The 20,590-nt window shown below is 35.7% G+C and overlaps 2 protein-coding genes across 13 annotated transcripts in view; both read left to right on the forward strand.

Moving 5' to 3' along the window:
• DEG2 (DEGP protease 2) overlaps positions 1-6,365 on the forward strand; it is a 33,792-nt gene extending 27,427 nt beyond the window's left edge. For 8 of the 12 annotated variants that reach the window (XR_016049923.1, XR_016049925.1, XM_006855334.4 and 5 more), the window contains 9 exons: positions 2,373-2,429; positions 2,678-2,781; positions 2,926-3,013; positions 3,300-3,385; positions 3,532-3,556; positions 3,683-3,754; positions 5,064-5,114; positions 5,469-5,529; positions 5,841-6,365. Coding sequence is in view for 6 of the 12 variants with exons in the window: in XM_006855334.4 (XP_006855396.2) it covers positions 2,373-2,429; positions 2,678-2,781; positions 2,926-3,013; positions 3,300-3,385; positions 3,532-3,556; positions 3,683-3,754; positions 5,064-5,114; positions 5,469-5,529; positions 5,841-6,085 (789 nt within the window). In the remaining 6 variants the exon portion in view is untranslated. The remainder of the gene's footprint in view (positions 1-2,372; positions 2,430-2,677; positions 2,782-2,925; positions 3,014-3,299; positions 3,386-3,531; positions 3,557-3,682; positions 3,755-5,063; positions 5,115-5,468; positions 5,530-5,840) is intronic. The other 4 variants (XR_016049924.1, XR_967037.3, XR_016049926.1 and 1 more) reach the window with 1 other exon arrangement.
• Positions 6,366-14,673: 8,308 nt separating this feature from the next.
• On the forward strand, positions 14,674-18,857 carry LOC18445194 (Leucine-rich repeat protein kinase family protein). Its single transcript, XM_006855335.4, has 2 exons — positions 14,674-15,213; positions 15,307-18,857. The coding sequence occupies exons 1-2, from the start codon at positions 15,105-15,107 to the stop codon at positions 18,543-18,545; spliced, it is 3,348 nt and encodes a 1,115-aa protein (XP_006855397.2). The 5' UTR covers positions 14,674-15,104; the 3' UTR covers positions 18,546-18,857.
• Positions 18,858-20,590: the final 1,733 nt, after the last annotated feature.

The following is a 20,590-nucleotide window of genomic DNA, read 5'->3' on the forward strand; positions in this document are numbered from 1 at the left end:
CGGCCCTACATGGGCGGATGTACTTGGGCGGACGCCCAGGCGGGCTAGGCGGGTGCCTAGGAGGGCACCTAAGGATGTGGCTTTTTTTTTATATTTTTTTCTCATTTTTATTTTTATAAATAAAAAAATACCCAAAAAGGAAATGGGGTAATTTTGAGGTTTAAATTGGTATGGGGGTTATTTTCAACCCCCAAAGTTAAAAAGAAAATTCCTCAAACTCTCAATCTCTTAGCTATACCTGATTTTTGAGAATCAAAAGTATTTTTTGTTGTTTGAAGAACCTTCCTAAGCTTTTTCATTTATTATGAAATATGGAGAGTTGGAGATTATTACTAATACATATCCTATTAGACTTTTAAATTTTGTATGGTTTGAATTTTGATAGTTTGAACAAATTTATTCTCAACATGCGATATGTCATATTTTTGTACATAAAAAAATATGTTACAATATTTTCAAATGTAATAAATTCTAAAATTGACACAAATATATGCATATATACTACATATCTACATAATTCGTACAACAGGGTGCCTAAGGTTCTGGGCACTGGGAGCCAGGCCGGCTGCATAGGGGCAGGCTAGTGTTGTTTGAAACCTTGATACCGCGGTTAATTCATGATATAATGAAACAAGGTGCTCTCAATGCATCTCTAATGCTCAACCCACCTTAAAGTGTGAGCCACCTGCTATTTTTCTTCCTTTCTGACTGCCTTTGTCATTTTGCAAGGCCAAGCAGCCTCTTTTGGTTTTGGGAATGACTTTCCCAATTTTTGTGTTCACTATATAGTATAGTGCAATTTATATATGTAACTCTTATTTACCTATCTGACCTTCACTCAAAATATAAAATTTCAATTTTGGGATTACACAAAGAATGATTTTGAGAACAAATGGGTGGAAATTGTGCATGGCATTGCTAGAGAGAAGGAAAGTCTAGTAACTGGCTGCTGCATCCCAATGGGTCAGTTAAGCTTGATTTTGATGGAAGTTCGGATGGTAAACCTGGGGATGCCTGTGTTAGAGGGGTAGTGAGAGATGGAAAGGGAAGAACCTTGCTAATTAATCCGTTTCTTTCTGTCATTGCAATTCAATAGAGGCTATGGCTTGAGCCTGATTATTGGGTCTTAGAAATTTAAGCCCTGAGTGGAGTAGAGTCATTTGTGAATGGTATTTTACCTCTGTGGTTCCTTGGGAAACTGGAAAGGACAAATGCCGTTGGAGACCGATTAACGTACATGAAGAAATTGCTGATATTTGAAGAATAGTGGAGATATAGAGTTTTGACATACTTGGATGGAGTCTAATGAATTGGCTTACTCTTTGGCCAAAGCAAGAGTTTCAAAGGTCCCTATCTCAATAACCAATTTTGTTCATAACATTGTTTCAAAAAGTGGACCGCCCAGTGCCTAGGCGGTCGCCTAGGTAGATATCCCTGGGCGCCCGCCTGAACCCGCCTAGGTGGCCGCCCAGGGCCTGCACTTCACCCAGGGGCAGAAATGTGGCTCCTTGAGGGTATTTTTGGATCATTTTTTATTATTAAAGGCGCATTTAGGTTCATTTGAAACCTAAAACCCATTAGAGGCTATTTTAGAGAGAGAGAACCCCAAAAAAAAAAAAAAATATTGGGCAGCCCAAAAAAACCCATTAGAGGCTATTTTAGAGAGAGAGAACCCCAAAAAAAAAAAAAAATATTGGGCAGCCTAAGTTTTGGGTGCTCGCCTAGGCGTTGGGCGACCTGGACCTCCCCGACTGCCTAGGTGCCGCCTAGCGCTTTTTGAAACATTGGTTGTTTGTGATCAGCATTGTTGACAGACACATAAAATACAGATTGTAGATTGAGATGAGTGGTATACTCATTATAGATTTGGGGTGATGTCAATCTAGTGCACAAATAGCTTTCTGGTCTGAATTCGGTGAAGATATTTTTGAGTATATATGACACAATTGTAAAATTTTCTGAATCAATGAAATTTAGTTGACATAAAAAAAATTCTGAAAACTTTAATTTTACGATTTAGATGTACTTTTTTGCTTTTTAAACATTTCTGCTGCTTTGTCTAATTGGACTAGACTGCATCCTTTTCCAATTTGCTTAGTAGTTGAGTCTTGATAATATTGCTCAGGTTTTAATTACTGCTTTCTATCCTTCATTAATAGCAAATCTATTGCAAATGAACATTTTACTTTCTTATTACTTTTAGTAGTAAATCTATTGCCAATGAACATTTTAGTAGTAAATCTATTGCAAATGAACATTTTAGTAGTAAATCTATTGCAAATGAACATTTTACTTTCTTATTACTTTTAGTAGTTACTGCTATTTGAATGTTGCAATTTCATTCTTAGTTTTAATCTCGAACATGCACTCAGGGTGTACTAGTACGTAGAATTGAACCAACTGCTGCTGCACATGATGCCTTAAAGGAGGTATGTGAATCTTCATTTTTGAAATTGAACTTTTCAAGTTATTGATAAGAGGGCAAAAGATTGTGGTAGTTCAAAGTTATCTTGGTACCAGCTATATTTCTTATCATCAATACTGAGACAGCTATTAAATACTTTGGTCCAGATCCTTGGGATGCCATGGTCTCACTCTTATCATGAAAAATTATTTAGATTGGAATTTAATTAGAAATTTGAGAAATTGATACAGTTTTGAATGTGCCATTGCTTAGGGGGATGTAATTGTAAGTTTTGATGGCATACCAGTAGGATGTGAAGGAACTGTCCCATTTCGTTCCACTGAGCGTATTGCTTTCCGATACCTCATCAGTCAAAAGTAAGGCCTCTTTCACCATCAGTCATGTTAGGTGGATCACTTTAGAAGTTAAACATAAACCATCTATTCAAAAGGTTCAGTTTTTCCTAAGTAGCATTTTGTGCTTTCTATGGATCTTGAACAAAAAATCAAATGTAATCTCAGGTTTGCAGGCGATACAGCGGAGCTTGGAATCATTCGAGGAGGGGCTCATATGAAAGTCAAAACTCTTCTGTATCCGCGTGTGCATCTTGTATGTACTTGAAGAGTTTGTTCCACTTTTTTGTTGTTGGCAACTAGCTATATTAAAAGTGTGTCAGTGTACAAAAAGAAGTCAAGAGAAGAGGCAAAATAACTTCTCAAAAGTAGCATTGTGGTAACCAATGCTGTAGAGGAACCGAATCTATTTCTTCATGATGTGGGTTTTTCTTTAATTGATTATGAAACCTCAACTTGCATTAACATATATATCTCCCAAAAAAAAACTTGTATTAACATGTTTCTTCTACCTCCCATCTTTACGTTTCTTCCATTTTAAGGTCCCATATCACATTGAAGGAGGACAACCTTCGTACCTCATAATTGCTGGTTTGGTGTTCACTCCCCTTTCGGAACCTCTCATTGAGTAAGTTCACTTGTCACTGGTTGAGTACGTTTTTCTGTATTTTTGCAATTCCCTGTTATTTCATGTGTAAGGCACATCCATTATGAAAGAAAATATAAGAACCTGGTAGCCATTGTCTTAATTTTTTTCCTTCGGTTAAACTGCAGCGAAGAGTGTGAGGACTCAATGGGGGTATGTTTTGGCTCATAGCATCGTTGTTTTGTTTTATTAAACTATGGATTTCTATTTATTGGAGTTTATTTTTTGCACAATTGCTTAGGTTGACTTATTTAGTGCATTTGTTTTTCATTCTATCAGCTTAAGTTGCTAGCAAAAGCACGGTACTCATTAGCGAAGTTCAAAGGAGAACAAATTGTTCTATTATCTCAGGTTAGCAATCACCTTTCCTAGTGGAGTTAGGAAATTGTTCTCTTTTTCCCCCCCATGTCATTTAGCCTCTATACAATTGAGCATGCTGCTCAATTTTATATTTAGAAAGACATTAATGGTCCTCGCAACTGACAGACTTGAAAGTGGTCCTCAAAATGGTAGCTTGGAAATGCTGCAAACGTCAAGCTTCTTTTTTACAATTAATTAAAAAAACCTTTAGCTTCTTTTCAAAATACACCTAGAAATTAATGAATCTTAATGATGGTTATAGGCTGTTATTTATTGTTTGTTTGGCAACTCCCAAAGATCATCTTTGCAATGATATCTAGTTAGCTAGTTTATATAGTTGTGTGTCCAAGGAACTAGTGATGTGATGTATGACAGGGTATATTTATTCACCACCTAGAAATTAATGAATCTTAATGACGGTTATAGGATGTTATTTATTGTTTTGTTTGGCGACTCCCAAAGATCGTCTTTGCAATGATATCTAGTTAGCAGGGTTATATAGTTGTTGTGTTTCCAAGGAACTAGTGATGTGATGTATGACGGGGTGTATTCATGAATAATTCATTTTGTAGTATGTAACCATAAAAATGTGAATTTACCGTTAATTTTTTTTATTTCATCCTTCTTATGACTGCTAACATGATCCACTGATATATGGGGGTGCTACAAGTTTGTCATTATGAAGTTGTAATTTGAAGACGCATCATATACTAGAAAAACTGCTTGGCACTACATATCAACTTGTATGTATCATGTTGACTGTGTGTGTGTGGTGGTGGTGTGTGTGTGTGTGTGTGTGTGTGTGTGTGTGTGAGAGAGAGAGAGAGAGAGAGAGAGAGAGAGAGTCCTCACTGGCGGTAGTTTTCTTTCAACATTTGCGAGGAAGTTGTGGAACAAATCATCACACTTGTTGATTGAGAGTTGTACAAGTGATGAACCTAAACAAGGATATAAACACAATACACCATGGGAAGTTACATCAGAGGGAGTTACAAGAGGTAGTTACTTAACATCTATGGGTTTACTAGAACTACCCAAGACTTAACTATACCCTCCACACCTTGACATCTCACAATGCAGATTTCAAGTTCATAGGTGATTGACCTTTTTCTATTTTGTATCTTTCCTCGTATTGTAATCCCCTGGTTTTTGAAAGTAAACTGGGTTGATGGAGTCAGATGTATTTGTATTCTTTTAAACTGTTAAAATTCCTTTATTGAGTTAAGTTTATAAATTTGGCTATTCTAGCCTCGCATTTGTGCAAATTATCGATAGCTTAACTTTATTCCTTGTGCAAAAGGTCTTGGCCAATGAAGCAAACATCGGATATGAAGACATGGGCAATCAGCAGGCATGCTTCTCTTGCATCCCTATGGGCATTTGTTTTCCTATCATTCTCCTCCTCGTCTTATTATTACTAGCCTTAGTATTTTTATTACTATTATACTATGCTTTTAGGGAATTTTATCAAATTACCCATGCGACATGAATAATTTAACACGTTATCCATATTTTTTATTTAATTTCAAAATATCGATGAAAAAACACATGATCTGGAGTTAGATTAGTTACAAATGGGTAAAATGTTAAATAGTTCATCTCTTATGAGTATTTTGATAAATTTCCCTTGTTTTAATTATTGTTTCCTTTTCTAAGATTTCCCTTTGTTGATTTCGTGTCTTATAAATACAATAAATAAATGCAGGTTTTGAAGTTCAATGGGACCAAGATAAAGAACATTCGGCATCTTGCCCATCTTGTGGACAGTAAGGATGCTTTCAACTATATGTTTTGGTAAAGTATGCTGTATTCAGGAGTATGGTGTACAATAATCAAAATGGGCGTCCCATCCATTGCTGATGATGGAAGGTGGAGATTACTGTAGTTTCCACAAGGGTGTTGACTCAGTGCAGTAATATTCCACCTTTCATCCGTAATGGATGGTGGAAGCTCCTTGGATAATTACTTAATACTCCATAGGAATATGGTTTACTTTTTCTTCTCATTGATGACTATTCTCAGCCTCAAGGAACTCCTCTCTTATCTACGTGTTCTTCACCGAATATCATTTTTGCAGCCTGTAAAGATGAGTATTTGATCTTCGAATTTGAAGACAACTTCCTTGCCGTTCTAGATAGAGAAGCAGCCTCAATTGCATCACCTCGTATTCTGAAGGACTACGGAATCCCATTTGAAAGGTCCTCCAATTTAGCAGAACTGTACTTGGATTCTTCAGAAGATGACTTAGCCCTGAGCGGGGATTTAGATGACATCCCTGCTTCAAATTTAGAAATTGGATTTGACGGTCTCCTCTGGGCATGAATTCACTGAAGAGCTCAGAAGTAGAACGTGAAGAAAATAATCGAAATGGGTCAAGAAGGGGACATTTGCCTTGCAGCCATTAATGGAGGGAAGCCTAATTTTCACTGAGATTTTTTTTTTCTCATTGTTATTTTTTTCTTTTTCATGTATAATGTATGGATAGGCAGAAGAAGCCGGGCTCTATGAAGTTGTTGTATCAGTAAATTTATTTATTTTTGTGTTATTCTATAATTAATTTTTTTTACAAATAATATAAATGTGCTGCTCGCTTTATTCTGTCTATGCCCTCCTTTTGGTGTTTCGTCGGTTATTTATAAGAAATACAGGAAGTGTACCACACATCACTTATGTATAGTGTGGTATGCGACAGGAGCATCCATCATCTATTTCTGACAGCAGATGGCGGAGATTAATAATGTCTCCATAGATAAAAATTTACCCTCTTAGAAGAATAATTTTTGCCTTTTGTTATTGGGAATAAACTGTGGATGCCAGCAATGGTGCACTGTACAACATATTAGAACTAGCTGTTTATGGCATATTTAACATTATTTTTTAAATGAAATGATTTTGCGGTCCTCAATTTTCTCTTCTTTTTTTGGAATATTTATCAAAATGCGTATAAAAGATGAGGTATTTAATATTGGAAAAAGTTTATATAAGGTTGCAACCTTCAAATGTAGAATTACAGATGCGTCTCAAGAATCCATCAAAAAATATTGTTTTAATGTTGAAAAGCCTTCTAATTGATCTTTTCAACATCGAGATTAATGAATATTAAAAAAAAAAAAAAAAAGATTTTGAGTTTCAGAAATAGTGTAGTTTGCAACAGATTATCTAGACCATCCTTTTTCAAGATTTTCATGTGATTATAGATCTACTTGATTTAAACCATTTTTGGAGTTTAAAATTTTATAATTAGATATGAAAATAGATTTTCAGATAATTTTAAGAATTTTTTACTCTAAAATTACATATTATGATAACATTTGGAGGTGCGCCTTGTTTAAGGTTGCAACCTTATAGAAACAACACCCTTTAATATTTGGAAAAAGTTTACATAATGTTGCAACCTTAAAATGTAGAATTGTAGATGCGCTTGAAAAATCCATCGGAAAAGATTATAATTGATCATCTTGACATCGAGATTAATGAATATAAAAAAAAAAAAAAGATTATAAGTTTTAGAAATATTGCATCTTGCAACACATTATCTAGACTGTCCATTTTCAAGATTTTGATTTTAACAAATTTTGGAGTTTAAAATTTTATAATTAGAAATGAAAATAGATTTTCAGATAATTCGAAGAATTTTTTATACTAAAATTATGTGCTATGATAAAATTTGGAGGAATTGGATTGTTTAAGGTTGCAATAAAACTGTACCCTTAATATTTTGTCTATTTGCAACTATTCCAAATCAAAAAAATTTATGAGTATTTTAAATTAAATAAAAGAAAGATGGTAAAGTGTTAAATGATTCATAAGAATCTCTTATGGATAATTTGATAATTTTTTATTCTTTTTATTTTTTATTTTTTATATATTTTAAGGTTAGGGGTGGGTAAGTTGGGATTTATACCAGGACTAGAAAATGTTTTGATTTTTAGCCATGAGCTGAAAACAAATTATTTGGAGTTTTTTATTTTTTTGATTGTTTCTTCTTTTGTCGGAAAATAGCTCCTTTAACGTTTCGAAGCTCATCTCATTCAAAGAGATTAATTCTACATTTGTTTTATGACACTTGGTTTTGAATTGTGTGATCAAACGTGAGAGAGAGAGAGAGAGAGAGATTCCTGTAAACCTATTCAATCTCCATGAAAGAATTGCATTCTAGAAATTAGAAACAAGAAGAAAACAAATACCTAAAACTGAACTCGCTTATATAATTGAAGGCATTAGTTGAGCAAGTGTGTGGTAAACCGTCCTTCCACTAGAATGATAGTTATGCTTATTTGATGAGAGTGCACAACATGATAATAATAGGAAATTAACAACCATTAGAAGGCCAATCTTCATTGGCATTTAATCATCACCAGTAGCAGCACCTAAATCAGTCTTCACAGTTTTCACGCATGATAAGTAGCAGCACCTAAATAGTGCTCGAGGGTGACATGAAGAATGCACTCTGGCGCCCGCATAAACAATCCCCTAGAGACTTGGTTATATTTTTTGGATCATTTGGTTTTAATTTTGTTGATCCATCTCAGCCTTTTTTGTATACCAACGATATGATAGTGCATCAATTGTTTTTTTTTTTTTGTTCTTTTTTGGTAGGTTATTGGGGAGGAATAGGTTCGTTACCCACGAGAGGAATAAAAATCAAGACGTCTTATGGCACTCACTACCATTTATTTGTAAATTTATTTATATATCATAATCACCATTCAAGCTTTTTTCTAACTATTTTGGATTGGCTGCATGAATCTTGATCCACCATTATATTCTATTAAATGTAATACTCTCAGTGAGGCCATAAGTCATCATATTTTTTTTCACTACTTCCAACTATACTTTTTAGCCTACCATTTGTTTTTTTGATCTAACACATTACTTTGGGGAAGGTCCTAGCATAAGCACATAACGTAGATTCAGGATTCATGCAAAGTCAAAATTTTACAGTAGCTACTTACCTAACACAACCCCACCCTCCTTTATCCGAGCTTGAGTCAAGGTAAAAGAAAGTTTTAGGTCCTCAAGCTTCTTAGATCTCTAAATCAATTTTTTTATATATTTGAAAAAGTAGTGTATCACCATTAATCTCTCTAAAAAATAAAGGAGTCTTAACGACATACGGAACAAAAGAAAAATGTGGGGTTTGGCTTTAAGAGATTTTAAGAATATTTAAAGATTTTGGTTACTTTATTCCGTTGTACCCAAGAATTGTCAAAGTGGAGAAGAGAGAAACATCACCTACTTCCAGTTATAAAAATAACAACAAAAAGCAAAGGGAAGGATAAAGAAAGAAGCATAAACCCTACCAGCTTTATTCAACTACTCCTCAGACGTCACTCTTTTTGTTCGTCTCAAACTTAAGTAGAATTTGGTTCATCTAAAAGCCCAGAATATTAACATTCAAATAAATAAGTAAATAACTAAAAGCCCAGCATATTTTAGAATCTCTATAAAATATAGATATTCGGAAAGGTTAGCATAAGGTAAAGCCTGACTACGAATCCCACTAGAAATTACATCTTGATTGGAAGACTTTGAAATCGATCATCTTAATCTTGAAATTATAAAAAAAAAGAAAAGGAAAGATTTCAAGCTCGAAATTATAAAAAAAAAAGAAAAGAAAAGATTTCAAGCTCTACAAAGCTTTCTATACTTCCTCTACAGCATAAAACTTAAATACTTCCCCTTATCCAACCGTCCATGCTGAATGGAGGGCTAATATTGCCCCAATCACAATGTCGCGTCTTTACACTATTTTATTTTTAATTTTTTTCTATAAATTATTTTGACACCAAATTTTGGACTTGCAATCCATATTAAACTCGCACTAGCGAAAAATATTTAAAAAAATAATTCTAATAAAATAAAATGACTAAAATACCTCTGAAAGTTTCAAGAGGTATTTTGATTATTATATTTTATCAAAAAATTATTTTTAATATTTTTTATAGGTGCGCCCCAATGGGAAGATGTCACGTACCAAATTTCATATTCATACAATTTGTATACAAAAAAACTAAAAATAAAATACTTTGAGATGTCGGATCTAAGATCAAACGATGAGTGGTTCTCTTGATCAAAATTGGACTGCTGGATGGTAAAGGTAGCATAGATCTTTTATGTTATAGGGGAAGTATACAAACTCTTCCCCTAAAATTATGATTTTATAGCTCATTAACTTGGTCCTTTCTTGCTCTCCGATCCCACTTGCAGCTTTGAAAACCTAACTATTTAAAAAAAGGTGCAGTTGGCATACCGATGCATCCGTAGCTGTAGAGGTAAGGTGCACCTTCAAATTTTATCATGGTATATACTTTTGATGTAAAATATTCTTAGGAAGATCTCAAAATTTATTTTTATATCTAATTATAAATTTTAAATTTAAAAAATAGTTAAAATCAAGTAGATCTATAAACATATGAAAATCTTGAAAATGGACGGTGTAGATAATATGTTGTAAAATGCACTATTTCTGAAACTTAAAAGCTTTTTATTTTTCATGGTCATACATCTCGATGTCGAGATAATAAACCTTTTTCAACATTAAAACTACCTTTTTCGATGGATTTTTGGGATGCATCTATAGTTCTAAATTATAAGGTTGTGTCTGAATTCTCCCCTAAATTACCCAAAAAAAAGTTGGTCGTTTATTTTTAAATGTTTAGAGATCTACACTATTTTTGTAGGTTAAATTTTATTAATAAGGACGTGAAAATATATATTTAGGGCTTCATGCCATGCCCTATTAGGGGTTTTTGGCATTATAGGCTTATGCTAGCTGCACCTATGTAAAAAAGGGAAACTTATGTAAATCCCTTACTTTAAAATTTTTTCACACATCCACCCACTAATTTTGTTTTACATTTACTTGTGTTATAGTTTTCTTCTGCATCAATTCCTGGATGAATATTTTTGCCATATAAAAAATGCTTTTACCAGTCAAATGCGTGAAAATTAATTTAATGCTTCTTTTTGTTTTATGTTTTCCCCGAGGGTCGGTTCTGTTCTAAAATAATTCGATTCATAAAACATAAATGAACATAGACTAAAAATAAGAGACTGTAATCTAATTTTGACATGTTTAAGGGCCTTTTTGTCCAAAATATATATATATATATATATTTCTATGGCTTGAAGCAAAAAGAAAACAATAACTTGAAATTAGTGAGAAGGTATTAGGAAATATTCACATATTAACATGAAATTAGTGAGAAGGTATTAGGAAATATTCACCTAATTAAGAATGATCCTATAAGACCCTCATCTACTTATGTGCATAGGACCTAACGAATCACTATTAAATTTGATACAGATTTTTCGAAAAATTTAGTCCCACATCTATGTGCTAACTTTTTTATACATCTGTATCAAATTTAAATGTGATCTTTTGAGGTTCTAAACATATAAGTGGAGGAGGGTCATATATGATCATTACACTCATAAAAATTACATTTTATAATGTATTTTTATATATTAAATTTCACATTTAATAACTAAAAATAATTACGACTTCATTGTACCAAAAATATACGACCGGGTGCATAAATATGCCAAGAAAATGTGAAAAAATGCCCCATAACGTTAACGTTGGGTGGAAAAATATCTGGGGAAGAAGATTCTACCGAAATTTATTGCCACATAGACGAAAATTTTATGGTCGCCGAAATCATTAAAAAGTCGTGTTAAATGCTTTGAATGCAAACTTATTTTGGTTGTTTGATCACCGACCACCTTATTTTTTCAAACTTGGAAAATACAGGGACTCTCTCTCCTCTTACTCTCTCTAATATCCTCTCTCTTTCTCTCTCCTCTTACTCTCTCTTTCTCTCTCTAACTTCTCTCATTTAAAAGAGTAGAAGAAAAGAGACAGCATTTTGCTTTCCTTGGTCGACGTCAAATATTCAATATCAAGCTTCCTCATCTTCTAAACCAACGGCTCAAAATTTGGGCTGCCCCGACCGATATTTTGGTTGAAATGTCGGCCATTTTGAGGGGACCAAGTGACCTGAGTATTAAAATAGAAAGATAAGGGGGCGGGCAATGGTCTAGTTTAGGTGGATTTAGTCAATGAGAAATGTCATTTTTCCAATAAATTAAAGATATTATCCATGAAAATTTCATAGAAATCTCATTTCATTATTCAGATTAGTAATAATTATTTTTAGGAAAATGTTTTGAGCATATACAAATTTTGCTGTGAGAGGTGGTTCGAGTATCACCAATAACATACATGATTGCTTGAAAATCTATTATCATTCTATAGTTAGGAAATTTAATATTTCAAAAATATTATGGATCGAACAAATTTATAAATATTTAAAAATCTTGAACAAATGGTTTATATAACTTGTTACCGGTTGCACTATTTTTAAGACTTGGATTTTTTTTTTTTTTTTTTCATATACATACATCTCGAGGGCGAGGTCGATTAGAAGGTATTCTAAAGTCAACAATATCTTTGGGAGTCTTTTTACAATGCACCTTATTTCAATAGTTAAAGGTTCATCATCATCATCAAGCTTCATTCCAACTATTTTGGTCATGTCCCTTTATTCTGCTCTATCAAGGGGTATATCCTCACTAAAACTACTAGAAGTCCCCAATATTTTCTTATTACTTCCATCTATATATTTGTGTGCCTTTTCTTTACCCTTTTAGAAGCTTTCTATTTGAACCGAATCACACATCCTTAATGCTATTATATTGATCTGCGCATTTAAGCCTACGTTCTCTCATCTCATTACTTATTGAAGCCGCACCTAAGTTCTTTCAAAGCTTTAATCCTAAATCTAAATTAAAAAATGACCCCTTAATTCGTTTCTAGTACTATTTATGCATAATTCTTATCACACGAAAATCACTTGTAATTTTTTTTGCATTTGATGCTTCAAATGCAAGTAGGTATAGAGAGAGAGAGATTATGAGGGCCTACCTAAACCAAAAGATTTTGACCAAAAGAGAGGTCGAGGTTTCACTTCTACACCACCGCTCCCAGGCCCAGGAGAGAGAAAAAGATTTGGAAACTCCACTCTAGAGAGAGAAAGAGAGGTCGACGTCGCACGCTTCCCACGCTATGTAGGTCCATGTACCACCCTCGAAATTCGAACACCTAAACAATGTTTTTTTGACCAAAACAGGGAAAAGAGGAGAGAGAGAGAAAAAAGGAGAGAGAAAATCTTAAAAAGAGAAGAGAGAGATAGGGGAGAGAGAAAGAGAGGGGACATAGAAAACCTTAAAGCATTGTTCACAAAATTGTTAGATCTAACCGCTAGTTATCCGCTTTGATCGGAACCGGCCAATTGCCGGTTTTGGTTTTGGACGGTTAAAGTGATCAACTGGTATTTAAAAAAAAATAAAAAAATGTATGTAAATTTACAAAAGTAAAAAATTTGATTTGTAATGCATTTTTAAATATTTTTTACATCAGAGTAAATATTAAAAAAAATTTGGTCATTAATACTCACTTCTATATTTTCCTATTTTTTTTAGAAAATTTAAAAAATAGCTCTTCGAAAATATAAAAAATGGGTTAAAACCCATTTTTTCATTAATTTTCAATTTTATTTGAATGTGTTTTGTTTTAATCATTCTTTATATGTTTTTCATATTTATTTTTATTTTTTTCAACATTTTTTTGACCGTCCGAGACTTGTCCGATTAAAGCGGTTGAATCGACTGGTTTACCGATTAAGTCGGTTAAACCGCTTCCAAATCCATGTCCGGCTAACTGTTCCGGTTCGATTTTACGAATACGGCCGTAAAAAGAGGGGAGAGAAAAAAATGCTAGAGGGAACCTTAGAAAGAGAGGAGAGAAAATCTTAGAGAGAGAGAGAGGGGGAGAAAGGGAGAGGGGCCTCGTGTAGATTCGCACACGTGCTCACATGGCAAGGGCAGTCCAGAACAGCTGCAATCTAAACTAACAAACCAACGAAAACGACATTCTCATCGGTCAATGGAGCCTATTAGGAAAAAGCACATTTTGTTATAAAATATATTTGATGGAATTACCCTGAATTTGCTAACGTGGAATTCGTCAAAACATTGCAATTTTTCGTAGCAATTGAAAACAATTATAATGTGGAAAAATCCACCCGCTCAATGGAGATGACCTTTCTTTCGTTCTTGAGAGCTACACGTTATGGAAAAGACTTAATTTAATAAATTAATAAATATTTGAGGGTATTCAAGAAAATATAAACAATGAGGAATGGAAAAATCAATTTCAAACCGTTCAATCCCAATGTAAAATCTTCTATCTTTCAATTTGATAAATCGGCAAAAAGACTTAGAAGCCCTGGGTTGTTGGGAAAATAATTCATCACTTTTATGATTTAAAACTTATTAATAAATTGATTTGTATGGGTTCTAGTTTATTCATAATCGGTTCAAAGATTTAATTTTAAAATAAAAATAATAATCTTAAAAATAATATATATTATAAAAAATTCACCCTTATACTGGATTGAAAACATCGGTTTAGACTGTCTATATTTTACGAAACTTAGTTTTTTCTTTGAACCTACCGGCCAAGGCACTAATTGGGTCCGATGAGTTGGGATCATGCCAACTTTCTTAAACAAAATAAGCAACTCAATCATTGATATCTAAATAAATCAAGGGAAATTATAAAATGAGATCCTTTTACTTTTGGTAGAAGGTGGTCTCATTAATCTTGACCATTAGATGTGAAATTGGGTAGTGATAATTATTCTATTACTAAACTCAAACTTCAAAAAAAAATTTATCGAACTCTACGACGCATCCAAACTATCAAATTTCACATCAGATGGTTGTGAATAATTGTGATCAGGTTGCATCAAATTTTAATGGTCTCGATATATACGATCCCATAAATCAAATGTTAGAATAGACAATGTAGCAATAAAATAGTGGCCCTATTTGGCATTTGTAGCAAAGACAAGGTTAAGCTGGTCCAGAATATTGAGACCAGTATTACCATGCTCTCTCATTCTTCCAGTCCATGCAAAAGCCCTTGGTTTGGAAGCTGACCACCACCTTCTTCCATTCATTCATGGCTGCCGTCTTCTAAAAACCAGTCAAAATAGGCGGCCATCTCGACCACAAGACCCTAAAATTTCAGCGTAACAAACAGTAGTAGAATTGAACAATAACCAGATGGAAGAACTGAGCAATAACCAGAGGAAGAGGGAGCTCAAAAGATAATGTCATCCTGGAGTTTCTCTGATTGGTGCGGCCTCCATGAATGAACAACGCTTCACGATTCGAAGAAAAGGGCTTGGTTTTCAGGAAGGGAGAGAATTGAATAAAAAACAGCGAAAAAGGAGTTCAGAATATCCGTTTTCATGGAGAGACTCTGATAGGCATGGCCATCATGAGAGAACGAAGCTCCAGATTTAGCAGGCTTTCATGGAGGCTCTTTATGTTCATCACACTGATACTCTTTGTAACTATAGCTTCTGCTTCAACACCAGGTACTAATTCAAAGCTCTAAATGCCAAAAAATTTCTCTTATGTGTGATCGTAACGAGTATTTCGGCTAAAACATTTCTGGTTTTTTCTCACAGAACAAGACAGAGAAGTCCTCTTGAATTTCAAGTCCTTTCTATTGAGGAAAAATCCAGTAAACAGAGGAAGATACGACCATTGGAACGAGAGCATCTATCACTGTCAATGGCCAGGAATTAATTGCACAGGCGATAGAGTAACTGGAATTTCTCTCTCAGACTGTAACATTCAAGGTCCACTTTATGCAAATTTCTCAAGTTTAACAGAGCTCGAGTACCTGGATTTCTCGAGAAACACACTCTCAGGTCCAATTCCATTTGATTTCAGCCTATGCAACAATCTCCGGTTACTGAATCTCTCTTACAACATATTGGATGGGACTTTGAACTTGACTGGTTTACCAAGCCTCGAAACCCTAGATCTCACAGTGAACAGGCTCAATGGAGGAATTCAGCTGAGTTTTCCCGCCATCTGTAACAACTTGATAAACGTCAATCTGTCCACAAACAGATTTTCAGGCAATATTCTTGGCTCTTTTGATGACTGTCAAAAATTACAGAGCTTAGACTTAAGCTCGAATAATTTTTCAGGCGACATATGGCAGGGTTTTACAAGGTTGAAAGAGTTTTCTGTATCTGAAAACTTCCTTTCAGGAGAGATTAGTGCCGGAATTTTTGCCGGAAATTGCGGCCTCCATCTCCTGGACTTGTCGGAAAATGCTTTTCAGGGGACCGTTCCACCAGAAATTTCAAACTGTCAAGCCCTAGAGTGGCTGAATGTATGGGGAAACAATTTTACTGGTAATATACCATCTCAAATCGGGTCTTTGAGGAATCTGGTGTCGCTCTTTTTAGGAAACAACAGCTTTTCAAGAGAAATTCCAGCTAGTTTAGAAAACTGTACAAGCTTAAGGTTCCTCGACCTGAGCAGAAATAATTTCGGAGGAGTAATCCAACCAGTTATAAGCAAGTTTGTTCAGATTAAACTCTTGGTTTTACATGGAAATGGATATAAAGATGGGCTCTTAAGCTCCGGAATTCTCAATATGCCTAATATTTCTCGGCTCGATCTGAGCTTAAACGAATTTTCAGGCAATTTGCCGGCAGAAATCGCACAAATGTCAAGCCTGAAATTCTTAATCCTCGCTTACAACAAATTTTCAGGAAATATACCACCTGAATTTGGCAATTTATCAAAGCTTCAAGCCCTGGATCTCTCTTACAATAAATTAACAGGCAGCATTCCGGCTACTTTTGGGAAACTGAGTTCTCTGCTATGGCTAATGTTGGCCGGAAATTCACTTTCCGGCGAAATCCCACCGGAAATTGGCAATTGCAATAGCTTGCTTTGGGTAAACCTCGCTGATAACAAACTTTCAGGCAAGATTCCGGATGAAATTGCACAGATGGGAATAAACCCTAACTTGACCTTCGAGTATAACAGAGCGAACATGAAAGTTGCAGTTGGTTCAGGCGAATGCTTGGCCATGAAAAGATGGATTCCCGCTAATTATCCGCCCTTTAGCTTTGTGTACACGCTTCTCACCAGAAAAAGTTGCAGAGGAATATGGGACCGGGTTTTGAAGGGTTATGGTCTCTTTCCGATTTGTCTCAACAACTCCGGGAGTTCACCTCGAACCCTGACTGTTTCCGGTTACCTGCAACTCACCGGCAACAATTTTTCCGGCGAGATTCCCACGACAATCGGAAATATGAAGAAGCTCAGCCTCCTCCATCTCGGATCCAACAACTTCTCGGGCCATCTCCCACCTGAACTCGCTCAAATCCCTCTCGTTGTGCTCAACGTCTCGAGAAATGGATTTACCGGCGATATTCCGGCGAGATTAGGCTCCATGGCTTGCCTACAGAACCTGGATCTCTCCGTCAACAACTTTTCAGGCGATTTCCCGGCGAGTTTCAGAGGATTGACCGATCTCAGCAAGTTCAACCTCTCGTATAACCCCTTCCTCACTGGCACGGTTCGTGCATCTGGTCAACTCGGCACCTTTGAGGCGGACTCGTTCCTAGGCGTCCCGCTCCTCTGTGTAGAGTCCCTGAAAAACTCGGCAGCTTGCACAAACAATTGGACAACCGATTCTAAGCAAGCAGGCAAAAAGGGAAGTAGGGGAATTGCCGGAAGGCCTGTAACCCTAGCCATAATCCTCGCTTCTTTATCGGTTTCCATAGTCTTTCTTCTGTTATGGTTAGCTACCTTAACCGTCTTCTTCTTTCCTAAAAACCCTAGCAAACCAGATGAGGAATACTCGACCGTGTTTGCCCTAATGTCATCAAAGCGACGCCACGACCAAGTTTCATCGAGTACGTTCTCCTCAACGTCGCCTGACTCGTCCGATTCCGTTTACGTTTTCCGTGTAGACAGCAAGCCTTTCACTTATTCGGACATTCTAGAGTCGACGGAAAATTTCTCAGATAGACGGATAATTGGACGGGGAGGATACGCCACCGTGTACAGGGGCATGTTGCCCGATGGCCGCCACGTGGCAGTGAAGAGGCTGAGGCAACAAGGGGCAGAGGCTGAAAGAGAATTTGAAGCCGAAATGGAGACCCTGAGCCGCGGTGCACGACACCCAAATCTTGTGATACTTTACGGGTGGTGTATGTTCGGCGAGGAGAAGGCGCTTGTGTACGAATACATGGAGGGAGGGAGCTTAGAGGAGTGGCTTGAAGGCAAGAAAGGGGTTTTTATGGGGTGGCGCATGAGATTTGAGGTTGTGTATGGAGTGGCGAAGGGGCTCGCTTATCTCCACCACGAGTGCATGCCGGCGATTGTGCACCGGGATGTGAAGGCGAGCAACATTATGTTGGAGGGGGACGGGGGCGGTGCTCGTGTCGGAGACTTCGGGTTGGCACGTGTGGTTGGAGTGGGCTCCACGCATGTGTCAACAGTAGTTGCCGGGACTGTGGGATACGTTGCTCCAGAGTATGGTCAGACATGGAAGGCGACTACGAAAGGGGATGTGTATAGTTTTGGGGTGCTGGTTTTGGAGGTGCTGACCGGGAGGAGGGCGGTGGGGAATGAGGAGACTTTGGTGGAGTGGGTTAGGAGGGTGGTGGAGGAAAAGGGTTGGAGGGGGGCTGTGCATGAGGGGTTGTGTATGGAGGAGGGCAAAGGCATCAACCTCTATGGTAGACAGGTGGAGGGGCTGGTGGAGGTGGGGCTGAGGTGCACAGAGGAGAAGCCTTGTAAGAGGCCGGATATGAAGGAGGTGGTGGCCATGCTCCTCGGATGCCGAGGCGGCGGTGTTGGTGTTGACAGCAGCGCCGCCCCGGCATGTTGATAGCCTCGGCCTCCCCCTCTTTCTTCTCTACTCTTTCTTCTCTTTTCTCTCTCTCTCTTAGTTTTGGGTCTGTTTTGATGCCGAAGATGAGGATCTGTGATACATTGTACATAGATTTCATTCTTTTTGCTGTGATGGAATCCTCTCTCTCATAGTCCTTGTTAGTGTCTGCTTCTCTCTCTACAACTATTCGTTGTTTCTTTCTATTTTGTTTTTCTTTGGGTCGAGTGAAGATGTGTATGTAATATGTACATGGACATGATTTCATTCTTTCTAACGACAGAAAACGATGTCTCTCAATTGTTACTGGAACCTTACTTGTCCATTATTTGTAAGCTTCATTCAATTTAGTTATGTTATGTTATGTTAGAGGGGGGATAGGGGCCCTAGAATGGGGGGGGGGGGGAACCTCATCCTAGTACCCGTTTCTCTTCCTTTTCTTCCATCATTATATATAATTCCATGGAAGTGGTAGAGTTTAACGCGCTTACAATTTCACGTTTGAGGTGGTAATGCGAATTGGCATCATTGCCTAATGGGAATGTAAAATTTTTATACATTGATTTATATATATATATATATATATATATATATATATATATATATATATATATATATATATATATAGGAAGATGCTACGGTAGGCCGATTTGTGTACCGCTACAGTAAACATCTAACGGTTCAGATCGAATCTAAACCAATCTAACAATCATAAATGTCCGGTAGTGTTTTACTTTTTTTTTTTTTTCTATAAATCAAAATGATTTGAAATTTGAAACGTGTGTTCATAAAAAATAGGCGAATTTATGAAAATATCAAAAAAATAGTTTACATGAAATACGTAGACCAAAATACCCTCAAAATCTTTCAGGAGTATTTTGATCAATATATTTTTTGTGAATTATTTTTTTATATTTTTATTAGGTGCGTCTCACTAAGATGTACACATTCTATAAATTTTAGATTATTTTGATTTGTAAAAAAAAATTAAAATTTAAATACTCTAGGATAACTGTAACCATCAGATCGGCCCAGATTCGATCTGAGCCGTTAGGCGTTTGCTGTAGCGGTACGCACATGAGCGTACAATAACTTTTTCTATATATATATATATATATATATATATATATATATATATATATATATCTATTGGATTATCGGTGATTAAATCATTAAATTCTATTTCGTCTGTCTCAGAATCCTGTTGAGACATTTGTTGTAATTCTAATATTTGAATTCTTCCTTTCAATTGTACTATTTCAGTTTTTATTTCTTTAATCTCTTTTTTGAGATCAGAGATTGTAGGTTCTTTTTGAGAAGTATGTTGATCACTTACCCTTTTGATAATAGCAGAGAAATTATATTCATCTGGATTTTTAAGGATAGATAATGATTTTGATTTATTTTTTTTAATATTGATAAATTGGGTAATGATAGCTCTTTTCTCATCAGGATCAGTTATTTTATCTATAATGTCCAGAATAAAATTATGTTCCTGAGTGAGTGTATGAATATTATGTTGAGGTAATGGACAACTACAGTCCTCTGATGATTCTGTATTGGTTTCAGTGGAAGAACTATCTGTTTCTATAAAATCAAGATCATTACTATCTATGTCTTGTGTATAAGATTCACTAGAAGTGGAAGAGGAAGAATCATATGAAATTATATTTTTTAATTTTGCTTTGGTTATCTCATCTAAATTTAATGAGTCTATTGTCTTTTTTAATTTACATTGGTGTTTATAATGTCCTATTTTACCACACTTATAACATACTGGGAGTTTTCTCTTTTTCTTTGTATTTGGGGAAAATTTTTAACACCTTATTTAATGGTTTATAATTTATAACCAGTCTAGGAACTCCTCTTTCTTTTTCAGCATTTTTATTAACATAAAAAGCTGCACAACTCCAAGGTGAAGAACTTGGTCGTATGAGCTTTCTGTGTAAGAGTTCTGCTATTTCTTTTCGACACATTTCCAATAAAACAGTATTCATTATATATATATATGTGTGTGTGTGTGTGTGTGTACGCGAGTAACGATC

Source organism: Amborella trichopoda, chromosome 2 (genome assembly GCF_054954075.1).
Source record: "Amborella trichopoda isolate Santa Cruz 75 chromosome 2, AtrichopodaSantaCruz75HAP2 v2.0, whole genome shotgun sequence".
NCBI lineage: Eukaryota > Viridiplantae > Streptophyta > Magnoliopsida > Amborellales > Amborellaceae > Amborella > Amborella trichopoda.